Source organism: Plasmodium vivax, chromosome 9 (genome assembly GCF_000002415.2).
Source record: "Plasmodium vivax chromosome 9, whole genome shotgun sequence".
Taxonomy (NCBI): Eukaryota; Apicomplexa; class Aconoidasida; order Haemosporida; family Plasmodiidae; genus Plasmodium; species Plasmodium vivax.
The window spans coordinates 1,503,907-1,525,697 of NC_009914.1; the positions used below are offsets into that span (position 1 = coordinate 1,503,907).

General features: G+C 44.8%; 3 protein-coding genes across 3 annotated transcripts; 1 reads left to right on the forward strand and 2 right to left on the reverse strand.

The window, feature by feature from the left end:
• Positions 1 to 965: 965 nt before the first annotated feature.
• On the forward strand, positions 966 to 6,476 carry PVX_092560 (hypothetical protein, conserved; the record flags this gene model as incomplete). Its single annotated transcript, XM_001615454.1, has 1 exon — positions 966 to 6,476. One exon carries the CDS (start codon positions 966 to 968, stop codon positions 6,474 to 6,476), a length of 5,511 nt encoding a protein of 1,836 aa, XP_001615504.1.
• A 2,265-nt stretch (positions 6,477 to 8,741) lies between these two features.
• PVX_092565 (hypothetical protein, conserved) lies at positions 8,742 to 10,203 on the reverse strand (the record flags this gene model as incomplete). Its single annotated transcript, XM_001615455.1, has 2 exons — positions 8,742 to 9,062; positions 9,301 to 10,203. 2 exons carry the CDS (start codon positions 10,201 to 10,203, stop codon positions 8,742 to 8,744), a joined length of 1,224 nt encoding a protein of 407 aa, XP_001615505.1.
• Positions 10,204 to 11,817: 1,614 nt separating this feature from the next.
• PVX_092570 (hypothetical protein, conserved) lies at positions 11,818 to 20,651 on the reverse strand (the record flags this gene model as incomplete). The annotated part of the gene is made up of 3 exons (XM_001615456.1): positions 11,818 to 12,204; positions 12,422 to 19,701; positions 19,832 to 20,651. 3 exons carry the CDS (start codon positions 20,649 to 20,651, stop codon positions 11,818 to 11,820), a joined length of 8,487 nt encoding a protein of 2,828 aa, XP_001615506.1.
• Between the last annotated feature and the right edge of the window lie 1,140 nt (positions 20,652 to 21,791).

Here is a 21,791-nt window from a genome sequence, read left to right on the forward strand (position 1 = left end):
CACGCCTTTACAACTGTGCAAATGCTTTAATGCGCAAGTTTATACATACGCTCATGAGCGCACATATGTACACTGGAGCATACGTGCTTATTTGTACGCGCATGCATGTGGGTGGTTTCTCCCCCCAGAGGAAGTGCCTTTGCTAGTAACTCCTCCAGCGCGCCATTTGCATTATTTACATTATTTACGTTTTTACATCATTACATGGATGCTAAGAAGCGCTTTGTAGTTTTTTTACAGAAAATACCCCACCCAATTGTGAACGCGTCTGGAATAGGGCGAAACTAAAAAAAAAAAGGGGGGATGATTACCAATGCATATTTTTAGATAAAAAAAAAAAAGGCGAAAAAGAGAGAAGAAAAAAAAAAAAAAAAATGTTTTACATCAATGAAACAACTGAATAAATTACTTTTTTTTAATTGTAAGTTGCATTTTTTAAAAAAAAAGAACAAAAAAAGTGAATTAGTATAAGCATGCACAAATTGGCACTTCATATTAGTAGACCTGCACGCAAGCAGTAGAAAATTTTATTTTTTTCATTTTTCATTTTTGTTTTCTTTTTCTTTTATATTTTACTTTGTCATTTTTTATTTTCCCAAATTATACATGCTATATTTTAACGTTCTTTATTTTTGCCCCCTACCCCGCTTCGTGCGCCCAATTTTTTTTTTTTTTTTTCTCCTTTGTTTTTTTTTTTTTTGCATCAGATGTATTTGTTTTTTTGGCAATTCTGTAATATTAATATAGTTATTTGATATTCATTTGTATTTTTTTAATATTATTATTATTTTTTATTTTTTTTTATATTTTTTTTTTTTTTTTTGAATCCCCCCCCCTTTTTCCATTTTCGCCCTATTCTTTCCCCTCCCCTACTTGCCCCCTTTTTTTTTTTTTTTTTTTTTTTTTTTTTTCGCTGCACCGAATACCTATCCCAATTAATTACTGCACGGTAGTGAATCGAAAAAATGAACGGCACTTATTACGATACAAAAGATAACAACTCGAGTGACAACATGCATGACGATTTTTTAAACTACCCCAATTTTAAAAAATTCATTGACAGTAATAATAATAGTGATCATGAAAATTTCGAGGAGTCGAGAAAGTACATACACAGAGAGATAACGAAAACACTTAATGCGAATTCGGTGAAAGTATGCAGAAATATTGATGAGCGAAAATTGCCAGGAAATACGACTAATAAATTTTGCTTAAAAACTATGGAAAATCAGAGTATCAAAAAGGACTTTCCCTATGGTGGTAAAAATGACTCGGAGAGCAAGGGGAGTAGTAGGGGCCTGAACAAGTTTGCGCATTGCAGTAGTAGTAGTAGTAGCGGCAGGAGGAGCAATGAGGAGAGTAGTGGCCCCAGCGGCCAAACGGGGCAGAGAGGGCAGAAAGGGCAGAACGGGCAGTGCGGGAGGAGCAGCATTACCCACCCAAGCAGCTGCAGAAGTATGAACAATCTTGGCCATGCAAGCAACCAGAGTGCGGTGAACAGTGTCAGCTATCCGAACAGTGCGAGCAACCCAGGCAGCATCCATGTGAACCATTTTGGGCATCTAAACCAGCCCGGCAGCATGAACAGTCACCGTGCAGGGAGTGCAAAAGGAAATCTCGGAACAGGTCCTCCTCCATCGTCGCAATTTTTTCATGGCACCTCTTCGAACGAGTTAAGTGACAATAAGAACCATCACCGTGCGATTAACTATTTGAAGAGAAGCGAAATGAACAACGAAGATATGGATCGAATAAACGAAGCATTATTATTAAAAGAAAAAAAAAAATTATTAAAACATGAATTTTTTTTCTCGGAACCAAGAAGTAACACTCCTCTCGAACAGGGAGATAATAGAACCTTTCGAAATTTAGATAATTTTATGTTTGCAAATGAGGAGAAGTTAGGTTATGCGCGAAGTAGCAGTATGAATAACCATCCGTATGATTTAGTGAAAAGCAATGGTATCATGGAGGACGTCAAATTGAGTGCTTTTACCTCCAACGAGTTTGGCAGCATGCGAAGGAAGTTCCCCCCCGGTTTGGTTCCCACCAAAGGGGAGGATAAAAAGAAGAAAAAGGCAAAGGAAAAGGAAAGGGACAAGGAAAAATTGAAACTGAACGAAGGAGAAAAAGAGAAGGAGGGTGAGAAGGCCAAAGAGGGCGAAAAGGTCAAAGAGTGCGAAAAAGTGCACGATGGGGAAAATGCGAGAGAAGGTGGCAGTTCGAAAGGAAGCGAAAAGGGGAAAAAGGGAGAACATGAAAAGGCAAAAAAGGGCGAGCAGGAAAAGGCAAAAAGGGGCGAACAGGATAAGGTAAAAAAGGGTGAGTATGAAAAGGTAAAAAAGGGCGAACAGGAAAAGGCAAAAAAGGGCGAACAGGATAAGGCAAAAAAAAGCGAACATGAAAACATTGCGCATTTTATTAAGCAGCAAATTTTGGAAAATGCGAAAATGGAAAGGGATGCCTTTGGCGACCATTTCAAGGGTAGTGGGTTTTTCCCCAACTCGCATGCCAGCAGTGTAGTTGGCGGCATGCACAACGGGGTTGTTAGCGACGTGCACAGTAGTTTTAGCGGCGTGCACAATGGGGTTAGCGGCGCGCACACTGGTTTTAGAGGCGTGCACAGCGGTTTTAGCGGCACCCGCCATGGCAACCACCCGCACAGATACGAAGTAAAAAACCACATGCCGGGGTTCCAAAGAAGAATGAGCGAAAAAAAGGACGCGAACGACTTTTGCGGATTGGAGAGCGACCCAAACAAGTTCAAAAAGTACAACCACCTGAAAGATAACTTCCACCTGAACAACAACCAGAGGCACTTCTACCCAAACGGGGACCAGAGAAAAAATAACTCGGAGCTGTTCCGGACCACCGATGTTAATGATAAGGTGTATTCAAATAACATCATGTATGATGATTATTTTACCATTGAAAATATGGAAACTTGCGAAGAAAAAAAGGAGTTTTTTAAAAATGAGGGATATAGCAACAAAATGAAGAAGGAGAGCTCGCTAGCATTTCGCATGCACCCAAATTTTGACACCAAGGAATTAATAATGGCAAACAGAAAAAAATATTTCAATTTTTCTGAAAATAGGGATTTGAGTACCAGCACGAACCACATGAAGAGCGATTATTACAATGAAAGCAGTATGAACGAGTTTTCCCTCGATGAGGTGGCTAGTCAGTATAGTTTTGCCCGTAAGGACTATCTGAGCAACCACTTGAATGGCGAAGTTCTAGGCATGGATGGGCAGGTGGAGAAAATGGAGTACGCTTCCGCCCTATTAGGGGAAAGGGCAGGAGACCGACATTCTCTGCAGGGCGCGAGGTTACCAAACGGTGTCATTGCCGCGCCTCAACTGATGTACGACAATTGCAATGGGCACGCGGGCCGCCAGAACAACGACCGCGCCGCTACGCATGCGGGTTATGGAAGTGCCGCTACGCATGCGGATTTTGGAAGTGCCGCTGCGCATGCGGATTGCGGAAGTGGCTCGGCGCATGCCAATTTCGGAAGTACTTCAGTGCACGGGAATGTGAGGAGCACCACGGTGCATACCGATAACAACGGGCAGGAGGAAGAGAACGAAACGATGAGTACCCTGGTGAATGCTTTTACGCTGAAAAGGGAGGAAAATTATTACCAAAATAGGAGCGAGATGATGCGCGCAAATGAGATGAGCAAAACCAACAGCGTTAACACCGCAGATGTCAGCAGCGCTTTCAACTCGAACAGCTGTAGCCTCAGTAATGGGAACGGCAGGAGCATGAACAATAGCAGTAATGTCAGCAGTAGCATTTTCCCTGGCAAAGCCGCCAAGGGTTCCAATCCCAGCATGTTCAGAGCGTACGACATGGTCTCTCCGAAGGAGGGCATCCCGAGCGGCAGCAGTCACAAGCAGAGGGAAAGGAGCGGCATGGGGAAGGGGGTCGAAAATGGAATCGAAAATGGAATCGAAAATGGAATCGAGAACGGCCTCGAGAACGGCCTCGAGAACGGCCTCGAAAACGAAGAGCCTGTGATTAAGCTCTTCTTCGGAAACCTGGCCCCTATCACCACGGAAAAGGATATGCATAACCTCTTCAGCAACTTTGGCAAGTGCGACTCCCTGATTATATTAAAAGATAGGAGGAGCAAGTCGAGGGGCTCGGGATTCGTCACCTTTTACAATATGCAGGAAGCAGTCAACGCGATAAAAAGTTTGAATAATAAAATCATTTTGTCTGGGGCTCACAAACCGCTGGAGGTTCGATTCCCTGAGAATAAGGAAGAGAAAAAACTGAGGACCAAATTGTTAAATGCCGCAAAATGGAAAGGCAAGAAAATTGCTCCCAGTGGATGTTTGCCAATAAGTACGGAGGATATATTAAATCAGAGCAGTTTACAGCTGAATAATGGCCCAGGAGGAGGGGGAGGCAGCCCGGGGGGGAATCACCGCCTCTCTTTTCTAAACCCGGTTGAGACACCCTCGTACTTTTTAGCAGAGCATGAGGGTCCCTCGTATGAGATTAAGGAGCCCGCCGGCTTCGGTTGCGCGGGTGGCGGCATGCAGGAGTGTTCTCATTTGAACATGCAGGAGTGTGCTTATGCGAACATGCGGGACTGTGCTTATGCGAACATGCAGGACTGTGCTCATGTGAGCATCCAGGACTGTGTTCATTTGAACATGCAGGACTCTGCCCATGCGAACATGCTGGAGCGCGCACACGCCAACCGCTACGCCTGTTCAGAAGACTTCTCCGAACTGAGGAAAACAGCTAGCGAAACGACGAACGACACGGTGCTCACAGATTACGTGAATCGAGTAGAAGAAGGCAGCAATGTATGTAGTAGTGGTCGACACAATTCGTATAAAAAGGGGCAGGACAATTTACCTGATGATATGAACCACATGAGTATGTCCAAGGAGAGAAAAAAGTACAGTAAGTTTTTGCCCAATTTTCTATTAGATAATAACCCCCATGGGAATTTAGCCTCTAATTCGTTTCAATCGTTTGATGAGGCACTTGGAAACATGCGAAATTTTTCCCCTGATGTGGATATGGAAGAGGTAAACGTGGGTTCGAATGGCTTTTCGGGAGCGTTGGAGGTGAATGGGGGGTTGAGTCGCAAGGTGGTTCACGAAATAGTGCATGAGAAGGTGCCAGGCCTGCAGAGCGAGTCGGGTACCATGGAGGAGGACACCGCGTGTCGCCATGATAGCATCGGTTCTGCGAGGAGTTTCCACCAGGGGGACGTCGCGAAGGTAGGCGTTGCAAAGGTAGGCGGTGCGAAGGTAGGCGGTGCTAATGTAAGCAGTGCGAATGTGAGCGGTGCGAATGTAAGCAGTGCGAAGGCGAGTCATTTCAGCGCAACGGATTGCTTCGCTGCGGATGGTTTCGCCGCCGACGGCTTCTCTGTGCGTGGCTTTACCGCCAACAATTCCCCCCCCAGCGGGTTCAACCCCTGCGGGCGAGCGATGGACGAGGGGGACGAGGCCAATTCGTACTTCTCCAGCTTTTGCCACGGCTTCCCAGTGCAGAGTAAAATAATGGAAGACCAGAACAACACATTTTTCTCCTACCTGAACAAAGACAAAGGTTTGGCTAGCCATAACAAGGGAGGGGAAGAAGCCTACCAGCACAAAATCGACTTCTGTAGGAAGGGGGGAGATTTCCCTGGGATAAACGAGTTGGAAGAAATAAACCACTTTCGGCAGATGACCGAATTGGAAGAGGTGAGTGAAGCGTATGAACGGGGAAGGAGCGAAAATGACATGCGCAATGTTTCGTTGCGTGGTTCGGAAGAAATGGCAGGGGTAGGAAAGGAGGAGAATCTGTTGAGCGACATTTATGGAGGCAGCAAGGGCCTGGCCTCTCCACCCATGAATGATGAGGGGTACAGCAACATGAATGTGCATTATCTAGGGTTCGATTTGTCCCGCCTGATACAGATAAACGAGGACATTCTGTTGCCCCAGAAGGAGGGCGCGAAGGAGAACCACAGGAGCGGAAGCAACAGCGGCAACAACAGCGTCAGCAACAACAACCGCAGCGAAAACAACCGCAGCGAAAACAACCGCAGAAACAACATTTCCAGTGGGGGCTCGGCTAGCCACCTAAATGGAACGGAAATAATGGCGGCCGACTACTACCAGCACCGGAGGAGGAGCAGCAGCAGTAGTAGCAGCAGTAATGACGGCAACGACATGTACAAACTCAACGTTGGGCACGCGCATGGCACCATGGATCTACTGAGTGATAACCTGTTTGGTAATAAAAAATTTGACTTAAATGACAACTTAAGTGATGAAATGCTACGAAATTTAATTAGCCTTTATGCGCAAAATAAATCCTCCATGATTACTTCCCACATGTTCAGTTACTTGAATAATGTCCTGTGCGAGATAAACAGCGCCCTGGAGATTTTTAACAAGTTCAGCGTCAAGACGTCCATGAAGAACATGGCGGAGGAGGAGAGTCTCCCCGAGTGACGAATTGGGGAAGCGGTGAAGCGGTGAAGCGGCGAAGCGGGCGAGCGGTACAACTACGGAGTAACTGCGGAGCAACTGCGGAGCAACTGATGATGACTCCCGATTTAGACCCCCACGAATTATTTTTTCTTTTTTTTCCCCAAGATGAGCATTATGAGGAAGCTGATATGCACATACGCATACCACATGTGTAGGTTTGTGTGTGCTGGCCTTAGCGCATGGGCGCTCATAGGCACGAGGAAGAGGAAGACGCTGGGAGTTCCGAGGACAAACCCACGTCAGCATATTATCTCCCTCTTTCGCAGTTCTTCATTTGTTCATGATGGGAAATGGTACCTTGTCATGGCCAAGCAGCACGCATGCGCAAAACGCGTATTCTGATTTTGCAAAAAGAAGCAAACAACCAAGCGGGCAAGCAAACAAACAGCCACACAAGCAAAACCAACTCATAAATCGTGCTGACTTGCAAAAGTATACACAAACGCACACGCCGTGTGTACAGAGGTACCATATGAATAATTAAAAAAAAAAAAACAAATGATGACACCTAGTTGTTAAGCATATGGGGATGATTCTACAAGTGCGGGAAATTTCACCAGGAAATTGCTCGAAACGTCGGTTCTCCACAGGTGCGCGTTGAAATGGAAAAATGTGCAAAAGAATCAAAATGTGCAGAAAAATCAAAGTGTACAGAAAAATCAAAATGTGCAGAAAAATAGCAAAATAAAAATATATAAATAAAATACATTTTTTTATAGCCCACCTTACTGGAAAGTGTAATTTTTTTTTTTTTTTCTTCATCGCTGCGTGACCCCCCACTCATACTCGAAGGCATTTACGTACCAAGCCAATTTTCAGAAATCTCCCTTTACATGTTTTTTTGTTTTATATGTGTTTATCACCATCTGCATGTAAACACGTGCATACGATGGGGATGACCATGCGTTAGAGCAACTGATGCAATTTTCCCTTGATGACGTTACTGCTGAAGGTTAACGCATTTCAGCGAATGAAACGCAGGGGGGGGAGTAACAGAGAAAAGGGGAGGAGAAAAAAAGAAGGAGAGGATGAGAGGATGAGAGGATGAGAGGATGAGAGGATGAGAGGATGAGAGCAGCATAGGACAACATAACGAGAGGGAGATGGGTGACAGGAAGAGCCTTATGTACAATACTAAAGGAATGTAATTCCGCAGTTTTTTTTTTTTTTTTTTTAATTTACCTTTCCAGACTGTTTACACGTATAGGCGCATGCCATATACACACATACATATAGCACATACAATGCTTGCCTTTTTGCAAAGACAGAAAAAATATGCCTTTTGAGTTAAATGAGAGAGAAAAAAAAGCAAAAAAATACAAAAAATAGCAAAGCTCGATTTAAACAATAAGGGAAGTTTCTTCTCATTTGATAACAACAAATTATGAAACTGGCAAATTTGTTTTAATGATTACATAAATTATGATGTATTCTCTTTAGCGATCATTTTTTTATTTTTTAACATTTTTTTTTGCCTTTTTTTATTTTTTTTACTTTTTTTTATTTAGTTTTTTTTATTTTTTTTTATTTAGTTTTTTTTTACTTAGTTTTTTTCTATTTCTATTTTATTTTTTTTTCATTTTAGCAAATTCTTTGCCCTGCAGAAGTGCGCCTATTACAACGCACGGGCGTGTCATTTTACGTTTTTCTGTTATTCAGTCACTCATTTCATTTCGCTACTTTAGCTTCTTTTGCTACTTTAGCTTTTTTGGCTTCTTTTACTTTTTTGGCTATTTTTCACCAACTTTTCCCCAAACTTGTAACCTAAAATTGTTAAAATATACAGTGTTCCATTTTTGGTGTAGAGATCGTCCACACGGCGGGGAGCATCATCGCACGCATGCACCAGGTGTGTATATATATTCAGCCATGGGCGTTTAGACGGGGGCTGTTCCCACATGCACAGAATGTACGTGTGTATGCGGGGGGACTCCGAACATTTGTAAATTTGAAATAGGGGAAAATCCCCATGATTGTCCTTTCAAAGGGGTGCACAAAAGTTTTTTTCTTTTTTTTTTTGCGCACCATGTGCATCGAATGTGAGTCGAAGTGGGAGCAAATGTAAACATAAGCGGTTTTTTAAAAAAAAAACAAAAAAAGCTAAACGGGGTTAAACGGGGCCAAACGGGGCCAAATGGGGCGAAACTACAGATGGAAAATCCACACTATGCATCTTCCTCCGCATCTGCCTCGGCGCGGCGGACTGCCACGAGAAAGTGCAAACAGCTATGCCTCCTTCATATCGCAGAGGTAAATAATTGAGGAGTGAAATATTGTGAAGACAAATGACAATTTATCGATTTTTTCGGAGGCCTTTAAGTTATCTATGTACATGTGCAGGTGAATGGAGTGGCTAATTATGTTTTGTATTTGGCCAAAGGAAATTGCTGCCACGAGAATTGTAATCAGGCTGTCACTGTTAATGTCGTAAATGGGTAACTTCTGTTTCTTCAAGTGTTGATTTGTGCACGAAATGATTTCGCATATGATTTTGCTGATGTTATCTAGGATGTATATTTTGTCGATTGGGTTGTTGCACTTTTCGATCTGCGGCGAGGAGGGGGGGGGCACGCACGGGTGTGGTCGCACTGGTGCAAAAGGTGCAAACAAGTCAAACGGTGCAAATGTATATAACTGCTTATGCGCTGCGTGCACAAACGATGCAGCAAATGCACACGCAGCGAGTGGTCAGTCCAGGTGATCCTTTCAAGCGTTGAAACGTGCACCGTTTCATATTTATCTGCTCGCTCGTTCATTTATTTTTCGCCGCGCCGGTCTTCCTAACCTGCTTGATGCGAAAGGCAACCGTTTCCACGTGGAACAGGCTGATGGCTCCTAGATTTAACTTTTTTAAAAATCCGCTAATGTCCTTCCGCAGGTAATTCATTTTTTCCTGAATCCTGCGTTCTATTTGTTGGTAATTTTTAGTTAGCTGTTTCCATATAATGTTATACAGATAGGAATAGGTGTATTTGATTAGTGGCACCCTCATGTCACTTTTAAATGTCTTTTCATTTGCGCTGCTTTGTAACTTCAGCGTGTCGTCTACCATGTTGATGATTTTTTTCCCAATGCAGTTTTCGAACCCCTTGACGATGATGTACGAGTGGGTAAATTGCAAAAGTTGCGTGTATAGAAATTCGCGGCAGTTTCCGTTTTTGTTAAAAAAAAGAGTTACGTCGTGTTTGCACTGCATCGCACTGGGTTGGCCCCCCGCGGGGCTACTGAACTGGGGGGTCGCCTGCGCATAAGGCTGCCCATAAGGTTGTCCATATAGCTGCCTATCCGCCTGCCCATCCTCATCGTTAACATAACTGGCGGGGGCACTACCTTGGTACGCTCCTCCTTCCAATGGAATGTTAATAAAAATAATTTTCAAAAATCTATAATTGGCATTCGTTTCTATTTTCAAAATTTCGCAGACCCTACTCTCCTCAAATCCGTACCCTGTGCAAACGTACTTGGCGTCAATTTCAATGCACTGCCCGGCCAGATTTACGTACACATTTTTTAAGTGGCTCTTGCAGCATATGTGCTTTTTCATAAAGTCTAAATCTATGCTGGTATTTACCAGCGTTTTTGCTTCGGGCAGTAGAATTATGTGCGTCCTGCTGGACAAGTTTTCATGAAACGGTTTGTACTTGCTCCCCAGGATGCTCAGCACGGGGTGCACTCTGGCCGCTTCCATTTGGGTGGGCTTCTCCTCAGGTGGGGCTGCTTCGTAGCCGCAGGCGGAATTTGCAGGTATTCGCGCGTTCGCCGTTTTGCGCGGTTTTGCGCGGTTTTACGTTGCTTTGCTGAGCTTTACGCAGCTTAACTCAGCATAACCCAGCATAACCCAGCTTTGTGCTGCCTCGCATGGCGGGTAACACCTCAGTAGGGGGCGTCACTCTCACGGGCTGCCTCTCCCACGCACGGGGGTAACCTCTCACCTGACTCGAACTGCATTTCATTTGGAGTATAACCCTATGGCGACATCCGCTGGGGGGGCCTGCCCACGGAGTTTACGTCCATCTGAGGCTTATCATGCCGTAATCCGCGCGGTGGAAAAATACTCACGCGTTAAGCTAATCAATTTGTGCAACTATGCTTGTGCGTTCTCTTTTCTGCGTGGCTTTTACCTTCAGTGGAACTTGGCGATTTGGCCATTTGGCAATATTGACGATTTAGCGATTTGACTATTCGGCGATGTTTTTTTCTTTCCATTTTGTGAAAAGCCCCACGCGGTGAGTTCGCGGTGAGTGCGCTGTAAGTGCGCGGTGCACGCAAAGGAAAAAAACGGCGTGAATTCTTTAGATGGGCTGTTTAATTTCTTTTAAACAAAAATGGAGCCCACAATGATGAGTGACTCGCCCATGTGGAACAAAATAAAATGGGCTGCCTTACCCCATGTGTCACGGCTTAAAATAAGCTTTCCCCCGTGGGCGTTTCAAATTAGTGCAGCCATTTTTGCAAAAAGGGCAGCAAAAAAAAAGGGGAAAAAAGCTGCCCATCTGCTGGTTGTCATTTTTTTTTCTGACGCAGAGTGCCTTTTTTCAGTCGTTCGCGAAGCGGCGCAAAATGGTTAACACCGCTTGTGCATCACGCGTGGTGCATGTTTTGCCGAACGTTGCTACTCCATGCCAAGCTACAGTTTGTTCTTTTTTGAGGGGAAGCTTGTCCTTCTTCTCCCTGCTGAACAGCCATCTCCTCTCCCCTACCTTATGCATCACCATTCTATATATGCGCTTTGTGGAGCTGAGGGGAACCCATCCTTATCGCACCAACAGGAAGGCTGGTTAACCGCGCCTACACCCTCTGCTTAACCGCAAAGGAGTGAACACTTGTATGAGAAAGTTTAAAAAAAAGCGTTTTTGAGTTTATACTTATGTAAAAATTTGTTTTATTCCCTCTGCGTCTGCGCGCCCAGCGAGATATGTTAGAAACGTATGCTTGCTGCTGGGCTCCCTTTGCAGACACGTGCGAGGGTGAAAGTTACAAAAAAACTTTAAAGTGGAGGAATGGGGAAATAAAAAAAAAAAAAAGGAACCATAAATATGCAAATTAAAAGAATACAACGATGAAATATCAACAGAATGATATACACATTGTTATATAAAAAAAAAAAATAAAAACTTAAAAAAAAAAAAAAAAAAAAAATCCGCGTTTGCCGCGTCGATTTAATTATACATATATGTGATATTGTGATATGATATGTGTGGGTGGGGAGGTCCTTTTTTTTTTTTTTCCTCTAGGGTAGATTTGCGCCCATTCTGTGGTCTCCCGTTTTATCACCACCTCCCCCCTCTGCTACTGCCAACACTCAGTAGGAGGTGTTGTAGGCCTGCAAATCGAGGGAGTAGATAATCTTCCTCTGAATTTCGAGGGACTGGGTTGACGGCAAGACGTTGTTTAAAATCTCCATGCTGAACAATCGAAGGTAAGGAATAAGGGATGACACGCCAATGGAATTTTGGGTGTATGCTATGTGGTACTTGACGGACTGCTCCCTTCTCTTCTTCTCGTCATTTAGCAAATCTTCCATTTTTACGTTCGTCGTGGTGCTGATGTCTTTGTATATGTGAAACAACTTGGGGATGGAATTCATCAAAATGTCATTCAGGCAAATGATGATGGCCGTTTTGAGCAGCTCATAGTACTTGTCGTCAATGTTGAGCATTGGGAAGGAGCTGTTATTTTCGCTTGCGATCTGCGCAGCAAAAAGGGGGGGAAGAAGAAAAAAAAAAAAACAAATATAAAATATGTTATAAAATGTACAGGGGAGGCGATTACACGGTTGTCACTCGCGTAAGTAAAAGCACACCAGGTTGGTAACCCCTCAACTCATTCTGCTCAAATGAACGCATCATGCATGTATGGAGACGCGGGTCAAAGGATATACACCTCAAGGGAGATAATATTATTACCTTTTTCGTTTCTCCCAGGGAATCCTCTCTGTTCGAGTCCACTTGGGTGGTGCCATTATTGTTCGCATCGGGGGCGTTTTCAAACATGTCCTCTGCGAAATCGTTTTGCATTTCTTGCTTGTTCTTATATTGGTAGTTGTAGAGCGAGCCCTGTCTGGAGTTTTCCGGGCTGGAGTTGTAAAAGTGGGTTAAGTGGTTGGCGTTTATTTGTCCTTGCTCGGATGTGCTGTTCAGTATTCCGCCGCTAAACCCGCCGCTGACACCGCTGACACCGCTGACACCGCTGACACCGCTGACACCGCCGACACCGCCGACGGCGTTGCTAGGGCTGCTGCCGTTCAGGCCGAGAGCCAAGCCGCCTAACGCTCCCAGGTGAGCCTGCCTGCGAATCTGGTGAATGGCCTCAATGCTTAACTTGTAGGCCTCTTTAACACCACGCCTGATAACAGAGTAGGCCTTCCTATACCCATTAATTTTAATTCGAAAGCACTTGTTCGCCTCGTCATATATGAGCCCTTCAACAAGTTTGCACTTGTGGACCTCTTTGTTTATTCGGATGTCTCTTTCCTCAACAGTTTCGTCCATCAGTCCGCTAAAATTGAAGGACTTATTTTCCCCATCGAAGTTGAACGTTTTGTAAAGGTCTTCTTTTGCATGCTCACAGCTCTCGTCTCCTTGGTAGGCCACATTATTTGGATATGAAAAGCACAAGTTTTCGTCAATGTTGTGGGATATCAATTTGTTGAGGAGGTCCACTTCGGTCAGCGCCTTGCTGTTCTGCGCCTGCGCGTCGTAGTCGTTCTGGGCGGCGTTTCCGTTTTTCCCGTAGGGCTCCTCGTGCGTGAGCTGTTCGCCGAACGTGGTTGGCATTTTGGGCAGGTTGTTGGCTCCCTCGCCTGTGTTGCTTTGGCCGCTTTGATCGCTTTGACCGATTTGCCCCTTTTGACCATCGTCGGCGTCCGGCCCCGCAAAGCCCACGTTGCCCGGCCTGCCCCCATCATCGCTGTTCATGTTGATGCCCGTTTTTATCAAATTTGCGCTTGGACTCACATGGCTGCTACTGCTGTTACTCTTTCCATTTTTATAATCGTCTGACTTGTTCAGATCCGTTTTGCCATCCTCCCCCTTCACGTGGTAATCCTGGCTACCGTTAATATTGTCAACTTCGTAAATGTGCGTTGGGGAATAATTCGCCGGGTTTCCACCGCTGTTGCTTATGGCGCTATTGCTAGAGGATATATTGTGTCCGTTCGCTTTCTTCAATTGGATTGTTTTGTTCTCTTTGAGCAATGCCTCTCCCCCGGCTAAGGCGGCAGCAGCTCCTGTGCCTTCGTTTAACAGGTGCATTAAATTCGAATCCGACATCATCGACATGATCCCATTTTCATTTTTAGACGGGCAGTAATTTCCTCGGAGCCTCTTTTCAACATTGCACTTGTTAGTCTTTCCATTTGCGTTTCCTTTATCATCCTCCAAATCGTTGAAGTTCTCGTCGTAGCTCACGCTGTTCGTGCTGCTGTTGTTCGTTACGTCCTTCTTGCCCCCCCCGCAGTTGCCCGAGCAGATTCCTCCACACGCTCCGCTGCACACCCCGCTGCACACCCCGCCGCAAGTTGTGCTTCCCCCAATTGCGGTGCACACTCCGGTGCAAACTGCGCCACACAGGGCACTGCAAGTGGTGGCGGTTGTACAGGCCCCTCCAGTTGCGGTCGCAGCTGCAGGGACGGCTCCTATTCCGCTCGACTTCTTATCCCAAATGTAGTCATAAATGTTGGAGGTGACAAATCCCAGGTTGCTGTTGCTTCCCTTTCCGCCAAAGGGAGCACCTACCATGCCGCTTATATTTCGTGGGTCTCCACCGGGGAGGAGCTCCTTCTCGATATTACCACTGCTGCCTATGTTACACAAGGACATGGTTTTCTTTTTTAAACTTTCATCCTCCATATTGGGGATAGCAGAATCGTGTGGAAAACTTCCCTTTTCTTCTTTAAGCAGTCCATTCGGGTTACTATTTTTTACATTATATTTGTAGTTGCTAGACATACTGGAGCTTTTCTGAGGGTAGCATTTTCCCTTGTTCGTTTCTAAGATGCGGTTACGAAATTCGGCCGCTAATTTGTATGCTTGGTACACCCCCCTCGTTCGAACTCCAAAGGATTTCCTAAATCCGCAGACACTGACAGTCCAGTAGTTTCTTCTCTTATCAAAAAACATTCCTTGCAACTTTGGAAGGCTCGCCGCCTGGTTTAGTATTTCACTTTTGGGTAACCTCACATTTATGTTGTTGTCAAAAAGGCAGTCTAGCTTCTCCAAACTTTTGTTAATGGATCTATTCTCCACGTTGGGTGCGTACTTTTCATAAACGCGCAGGCCCCCCCCTTTCCCGTTACTGTTGCTAAGCGCCACGTCTACGTTCGGGGTGGCCGTAGTAGTCGTCGTCGTGTTACTAGCCGCAGTAGCGTTATCGGCATTATTTCTAACAAAATCTAGCATTCCCGCAATGTCCGCTCCTGCTACGCCTCCCTGCTGCTTCAGCAAATTTAGGGGGTTGCCATTCATCATTAGGTCATTATTAGCGTCGATGCTGTTCCCTCCGAGAAAATTCGCGTCGTAATTCGAGTCGTTATTCGCCTCGTTATTCGCCTCGTTATTCTCTTCATTATTCGCTTCATTATTCGCCTCGTTCTTTATGCCCCTTCCAGCGGACGTTCCGCCGCCATTCGCCGTGCCGTCCTCCTGATACGCACTGCCGTTGTTATAACCAGGCTCATTGGTTAGGCTTCCCTTCTTCTGCCTCTCCAATCCGGAGTAGTCCATTTTGTAACCCCCATCTTCGTGATTCAACAGGTAGTCCCCATTTCCGTTAAGTAGGTGGCCACTTTCATGAAGCTCAAAAAATTTCTTGCTCTCCAGGAGTCCTTTTCGCACAGTAGTACCGCTGTTTCCATTTCGGTTTGCATCATTCTGTTCGTGGCTGTTTCTGCCACTTCCACTGTTGACGTTACTTTCGTTGTCATCGTCACTTTCTGTGTTGTCACTACCTGCGGTAGGACTGTGTGGGTTGTCTCCACTGCCAGGTTTGCCCTTTCCAATGGTTCGCTTGTTCGCCTTTTTCCTCTTCCTCGTCCGCTCATTTTCATTATCGTCAAAATTGGTTTGACTCAATTGGTTAAAAAATTCGCTATTATGCATAAGCAGCAAGTCGCCTTTCGCATTGCCTTTTCGTTCGGCTAGATCTGCTACGTACTTATAGGCGTGCAGCAGCGCCGCGGCGTTGTTCCCCTTTATATCGCTTCCATTCTGAGCGGAGTGCAGCGCCTCATCGTTGGGTGCCTCCAGCTTTATTAACTTCCTCGGGTCTGCATAGCTCAAATTATTGCCGTCATTTCCGTTGCTCATCATGATGAATTTTCTTTTCTCAGCCGTTTTCCCACCGCTTAGAAAGTGCTGCCTGTAAACTGCGTCCTCCGCGTCCTCCTCATCGTCATAATGGTCATTACCTGCATTGCCACTACCACTGTTGTTTCTTTCCTTTTGCATGGAAGCCAGCATGTCACTTATCTTACTGAGGTAGTTACTATTAACCTGGGTATAGTCACCAAAATTGATGGGGTCCTTATCTTTCCCAGAATAATCTCCGTTTTTCCTCTGGTTGGCTTGAATAAGATCTGCGCCGGCACCACCTTCCTCGTCATCTTCATCCTCCTCATGGTTATCTTCATTTGGGTGCTGCTCACTGGTGGTGTTGTCAAACTCAAAGTTGCTAATGAAGTCCCGAATGGACTCAGAAAAATCTTCCCGATTTTCATCAAAGTTATTGGATTTTTTAATTTGAAGAAAATACTCACAACATTTTTTATAAGACAATATAACATCGTTACTGTAGTCACACGGATTGAAGAAGCTAATTCGAAGGTTTTTATTTATGTCTTTAAAAAACACGACCCACTTTTTCACCTTCTCTTCCCAAATGATTCCCTTCATCCAGGGTTTCAAGCTGTAGGCTAACTTGGTCTGCTCGCACGCGTTACTTCTTGGTGATTTCTGCCTGCACTCGAAGTAGTTCAATTCTTTGAACGTGTCGTCTAGCTGCGCGTGGTTCCTTTCGTCCTGCACGAAGTGTGCAATGTTGTAGGGGCTGTGGCGGGCGCCCCCCTTGGAAGTGCCATCCGTTTGGTCGCTACCATCCATTTGGCTACTTTCACCTGTTTGCTTGTCTCCATCCGTTTGGTCATTTTCACCTGTCTCTTTGTCGCCACCCATTTGGTCATTTTCACCTGTCTCTTTGTTGATATCCACCTGGCTGTTCGCCTCAGCCTGACTGTTCGCCTCCACTCCAGCTTGGTTCTCACCATCGTCCAGCTGCTCGCCGCCCTTTTCCTCCCCCTTCCGCTTATTCAAGTACTCCACGGCATCCTCGAACGCCCTGCATATCCCCCCTTCGAATGAGTACCTCTTCCTTTCCTCATCCTTGTAGCTCACCACAAAGCACAGGTTTTGCAGGTCATGCGAAATTTCATCAATAGGAGGGAACTTCTTCAATTCCGTGGTTAAGTAAAAGGAAAACGAGTTTACTCTCATCTTTGAGCAGTACTTATAGCCAATTTCAACTCCCTCCTTGTTCTTCACGTAGACATGTTTTGTAATTTCGTTTCCGCTTTCGTCCCACAATTTGCATACCCACATATTTCTTTGCTCGTTCCACTGTATGCCTTTTTTCCAAGGGTATAACGTCATAGCAATTTCGTTGCATTCGCAGTTTTTCTTTGTTTTTCCTTCCTCCAGTTGGTTTTCTTCCGTTGGGTTATCCTCCTTCTGCGCCGTTGCTATATCATCGTTTGGCGCAGTGTTCTCCTCTTCCTTTTGGTCGCTTACACTTTCCACGTTTTTCTCTGGGCATTCCTCCCCTTCTCCATTTTGCGCATCCTGATCGGGGGGGGGTTCCTCATTGGCTTTTTCCTCCTCCTGGCTAGCTACGTTTGCCTCTTCTTCACTGCTTATCTTGTTCGTTACTACTTCGCCATTACTACCGGTTGGATAAGCGGCTATATCATTCTGCGCAGGCTGCACGTGGTTTTCACTTTCTAAATCCTTTAACTGAGAGGCATCCTCCTCCCCCTGTTCCACGTTAACATTCATCATATCATCATCCTGTTCGTCCTTCACTGTGATGTAGTCGTCATAATTGATGGACGCTTCGAAGTTCCTTTTGATTACACTTTGCAGTTCGTTTATGGTGGAAGGGGAGTAACTGCCCTGTTCATTTTCCCTCTCCTCATTCGTTACGTTAGCATCTCTTCTCTCTGCCACCGAGGCAGTAGTCATATTTTTTAAAATATTAATTCCTTTAATAATTTTATCATGACTGTCAAGGTTATTATTCTTCTTCATTATGTTTCTTATCATTTTGTTAAAGTTGAGTAAATTTTCGTAATTTAAATTTTCTTTAACTTTGTTTTTTTTTTCTCCTTCATTTTGGAAATGCTCCTCATCATCGTTGGCACATCCTCTTCGTCCTGCTTCTCCATCCGTGTGGAAGATTTGTCCAAAGGCGTGGTTTTCCTCCGCCCGGGTGTTGCTAAGTTCGTTTTCGTCGTAGTGGCTTCCCTCTATGGTATCCTCACCATAGTGTCGTGCGCCACTTTGCACATGTTTATCCTCCCTGGGGTGGTCACTTTCGTCCAAATTTAGGGGGGAGTCTAATCCTCCATCTTTTCCGCTGCTCAGTTTTAAAAAGGCCTCGAGAATTTGCGGATTGGTTATGCCTTCACTGGTGCCCCCTTGAAAGGGGTTCCTCTTCTTCCTACAGGCACTGCTGGTGGTGCTGCAGGGGTTGTTCGTGCTGTTTACATTGTTCGCGCCGCCTGCGTTGTTCGCGCTTCCCGCGTTGTTGTGCCCATTAGTGCTGAACTCGCCATTATTGTTGGCCGCCTCAAACTCCTGGCTCTTTATGAGGTGGTTCCACTTGACTATCCCTATTGCCCTTCTCTCATGCTCCTCCTCATCCAACGTGTGGTTCACCGTGGTGCTGCGACTGTCGAGGGATTTGTTATTCATGTTGCCTCGCTTCAGTACGTTGTTCAAGAGGTGGTAGGCATTTTTGTCCTCCTCGTTTGTAAGGCTGGTGCTTAGAAGCTGCAATAGTTTGGCATTATTATCATCAGTGAGCTTTTTCATGCTACTTAGGTAGGCCAAGCTTGACTGTGCGTTGCCGTTTTTGCCTGTCACATTGCTACTACAATTTGTGAGGATATTTTTATGACTATCGAAAACGTTTCCAATAATTCCGTCGTCCTCTAGGAGGGGGAAATTGGAAGCGTTCACTGCTGAGTAACTTGATTCGCTATACAAGTCTGGCTTGAAATAGGTACTACTACTACTACTGTCATTCATGCTGGTGTTGTTACTTCCTCCGTATGAACGTGGGGTTAAGCCTTTAAGACCAGCCAACAAATCACTATCCTCATCATTTTCATTCGCTCCGTTTGTGGAGTTTATCTGCTTTGCTGCACTGTTGAAGAAGTGAAAATCGTTGCTCAGAAAGGAGGCCTCATTTTTGTAAAAATTGTTATATTCATTTGGGTGGGTGTTTTTCTCCGAACGAGGGTTCCCCACATCGGGGGAATCTGGCTGTCCCATTTTCTGCTTCTTCTCAGAAAGGTATTCACTATACACATTATGGCTGTACTCTGCTCCACCGAAATGTTTGGCACCCCCGTTGAATATACTATTTTCATGATGGGCAATTAGCCCATTCATTTCTTCACTGTCAAGGGGGGTTGTTAATAGCTTGTTGGCTAGGTTAAACAGTTTGTTTGTTTTTTCTTTACGTTGTGCAAGGGCCGAAGAAATAGCGCTTCCTCCCTGTTCGTTCAGCTCATTTTCTGAAGCAATTAATCCTTTCAGATTCTCGCCCTTGAGCATTTTTGCAATTTGGCCGGCGGTGGCACCGGCACTTTGGTTGGCAATTTGGTTGGCAATTTGGTTGGCAATTTGGTTGCCACTTTGGTTGCCACTTTGGTTGCCACTTTGGTTGCCACTTTGGCTGCCACTTTGGCTGCCATCATGGTTTACATTTTTACACATTTTCTCCTGGTTGCAGACGGTCAATTTGTTGATGCACTGGACGGCCATTTCGTACGCGTTATTGTATCCGTAGATGTCCACCGGGAATTTGTTCACCAGGACTTTGTTGTCGTAGTCGTACGTGACTACCCACTCCTTTTGGATGGAGTCGTACGACAGGTATTTGAAGATCAGTTTGTTTTTCCCCTGGATGTCTGCGAAGAGGGAGGGGGGTGAAGGGAGTGTCATAATGTGGGGGAGTTAGCATGCATTGTGGGTGGCACAGCTCATTGGTGAAACTACAAGCTGGCACTGCGGAATAGCGCGCCCACTCTCCTCGCGTACCTTTAAACCCATTCGGTATCTGCGAGTTAATGTTCAGAAGGTTCAGGTGGGACGTTTTCGACTCGCCCTGCTGCTTCTTCAAGTGGCCCAAATTGGCCGTTTCGAAATTCTTCCTGTGCTGGATGGCCAGCCGCCTGGCCTCCTCAAACCCATACTTGTAAACGGGAAAGTATCTGTTGATGCACCTCCCATTGATGCAAATCCCGGAGAGCCATCTGTTCTGCGACTTGTCAAATCTAACACCAACTACGTGCGGTAACTTCTCTGCCATTTTGGCATAATTATTTTCACTACTATTGGATAGGTGCTTGGCCCGATTACAATTCGCTTTGCTTGGAGCATTTCCACCGGGGTTGTAACCCTTCCCTTTATCTGCCCTAATGGAGTTGTTGCTTCCAGTATGCTCCATCTTCACTTCATTTTTGATGCTCAACATTTCTTCGTTTTGCACCCGGTGGTTTTTTATTCTGATTCTTTTTTCATTGTCACTTGAATCTTTTAAATTATTACTATCGTCAAAGAATTCATTTTTTTTATTCTCAGGGGGCATGATCGAGCTGACACGGAGGTCGCCCATCATGGAGCTGTTTCCTACCCCTTGGTTGTGGTTATACATGTCATGATATTTTCTCTGCTCTTTTGCTTTACTTGTCCCTGGTGTTTCAAATCCGTCCGACGTCTCACCTCTTTTTAGAAAACTCATTCGACCTTTGGATTCTTCGCTGTTTAAATCATTACTGTAATCGCTGTTGTAATAAAACGAATTCATAGTTTTCTTCCTTCTCGCTCTGACTGGTCTTTTACTTAAATCTTTCTTCATTTTTTTTTTTTTTTTTTTTCTTTTCCCTCTTTCTTCCCTGGTTTCCTCACCTAACGTGGCTAGTTCGAGTCTTCTCTCTAGCGATGTATCGAATACGTTTTGTCTAACGATCTACTGATACAACGCTCTGTTGATTCGCAGCTCTACGGATTCTCCGCTTCGTCGATTGATGTAAATGTCATAATATGGGAGCTGGCGCGGGGGAAGCGGGTACGGGGTGGTCGTGCTGGGTCTAGCTCTGCGGTTATCTCTGGGTCTGTCTATGGGGTTGCCTATGCAGTTGCCTATGCGGTTGCCTAAGCGGTTGCCTATGCGGTTGCCTAAGCAGTTGCCTATGCGGTTGCCTATGCGGTTGCCTAAGCGGTTTCCTATGCGGTTGCCTAAGCGGTTTCCTATGCGGTTGCCTAAGCGGTTGCCTATGCGGTTGCCTAAGCGGTTGCCTATGCGGTTGCCTACGCCTCCACCAACGTGTCTATCCACGTATACGTATGTACGAAAAAAACGCGGGGCAGCACGCGCAGGCAGAGCAATTCGGCCGCCGGAGTTACAAAACAGATTCAGGAATTACGAAACAGGTGGTGATATATGCAGAAAGGTATGGAGAAAAAATTACATAAACGCAATAAAAAAAAAAAAAAAAAAAAAAAAACACTTAAATTAAACACGTTTACTACTGCGGCATTGTATAAATACAAATGTATGTACTTATGAACGACGGGCAGTAGTTTTTCGAAAGACTATAAAAAAGACTGCAAAAAAAAAAAAAATAAATAAAAAAAAACCAAAGAAAAAAAAAGGGGTATGTGGGGGGCGCTATAAAAAAGAACTATATGTGAGGAACCACAAAAAGATCTACAAAGAGTACTGCAAAGGGAACTACAAAAAGAACTACAAAAAGGGGCACAAAATGAACTACAAAAAGAACTACAAAAAGAACCACAAAAGGAACCCTAAAAGGAACCCTAAAAAACTGTAGAAAAAAACTACAGAGGAACTATAAAAAACTGTAAAAAAGACTATAAAAAAGACTATAAAAAAGACTATAAAAAAAAACTATAAAAAAAAGTTATAAAGGGGACAATAAAAAAAAAACTAGAAAAAGAACAATAAAAAAATTAGAAAAAGTGAGAAAAAGTGAGA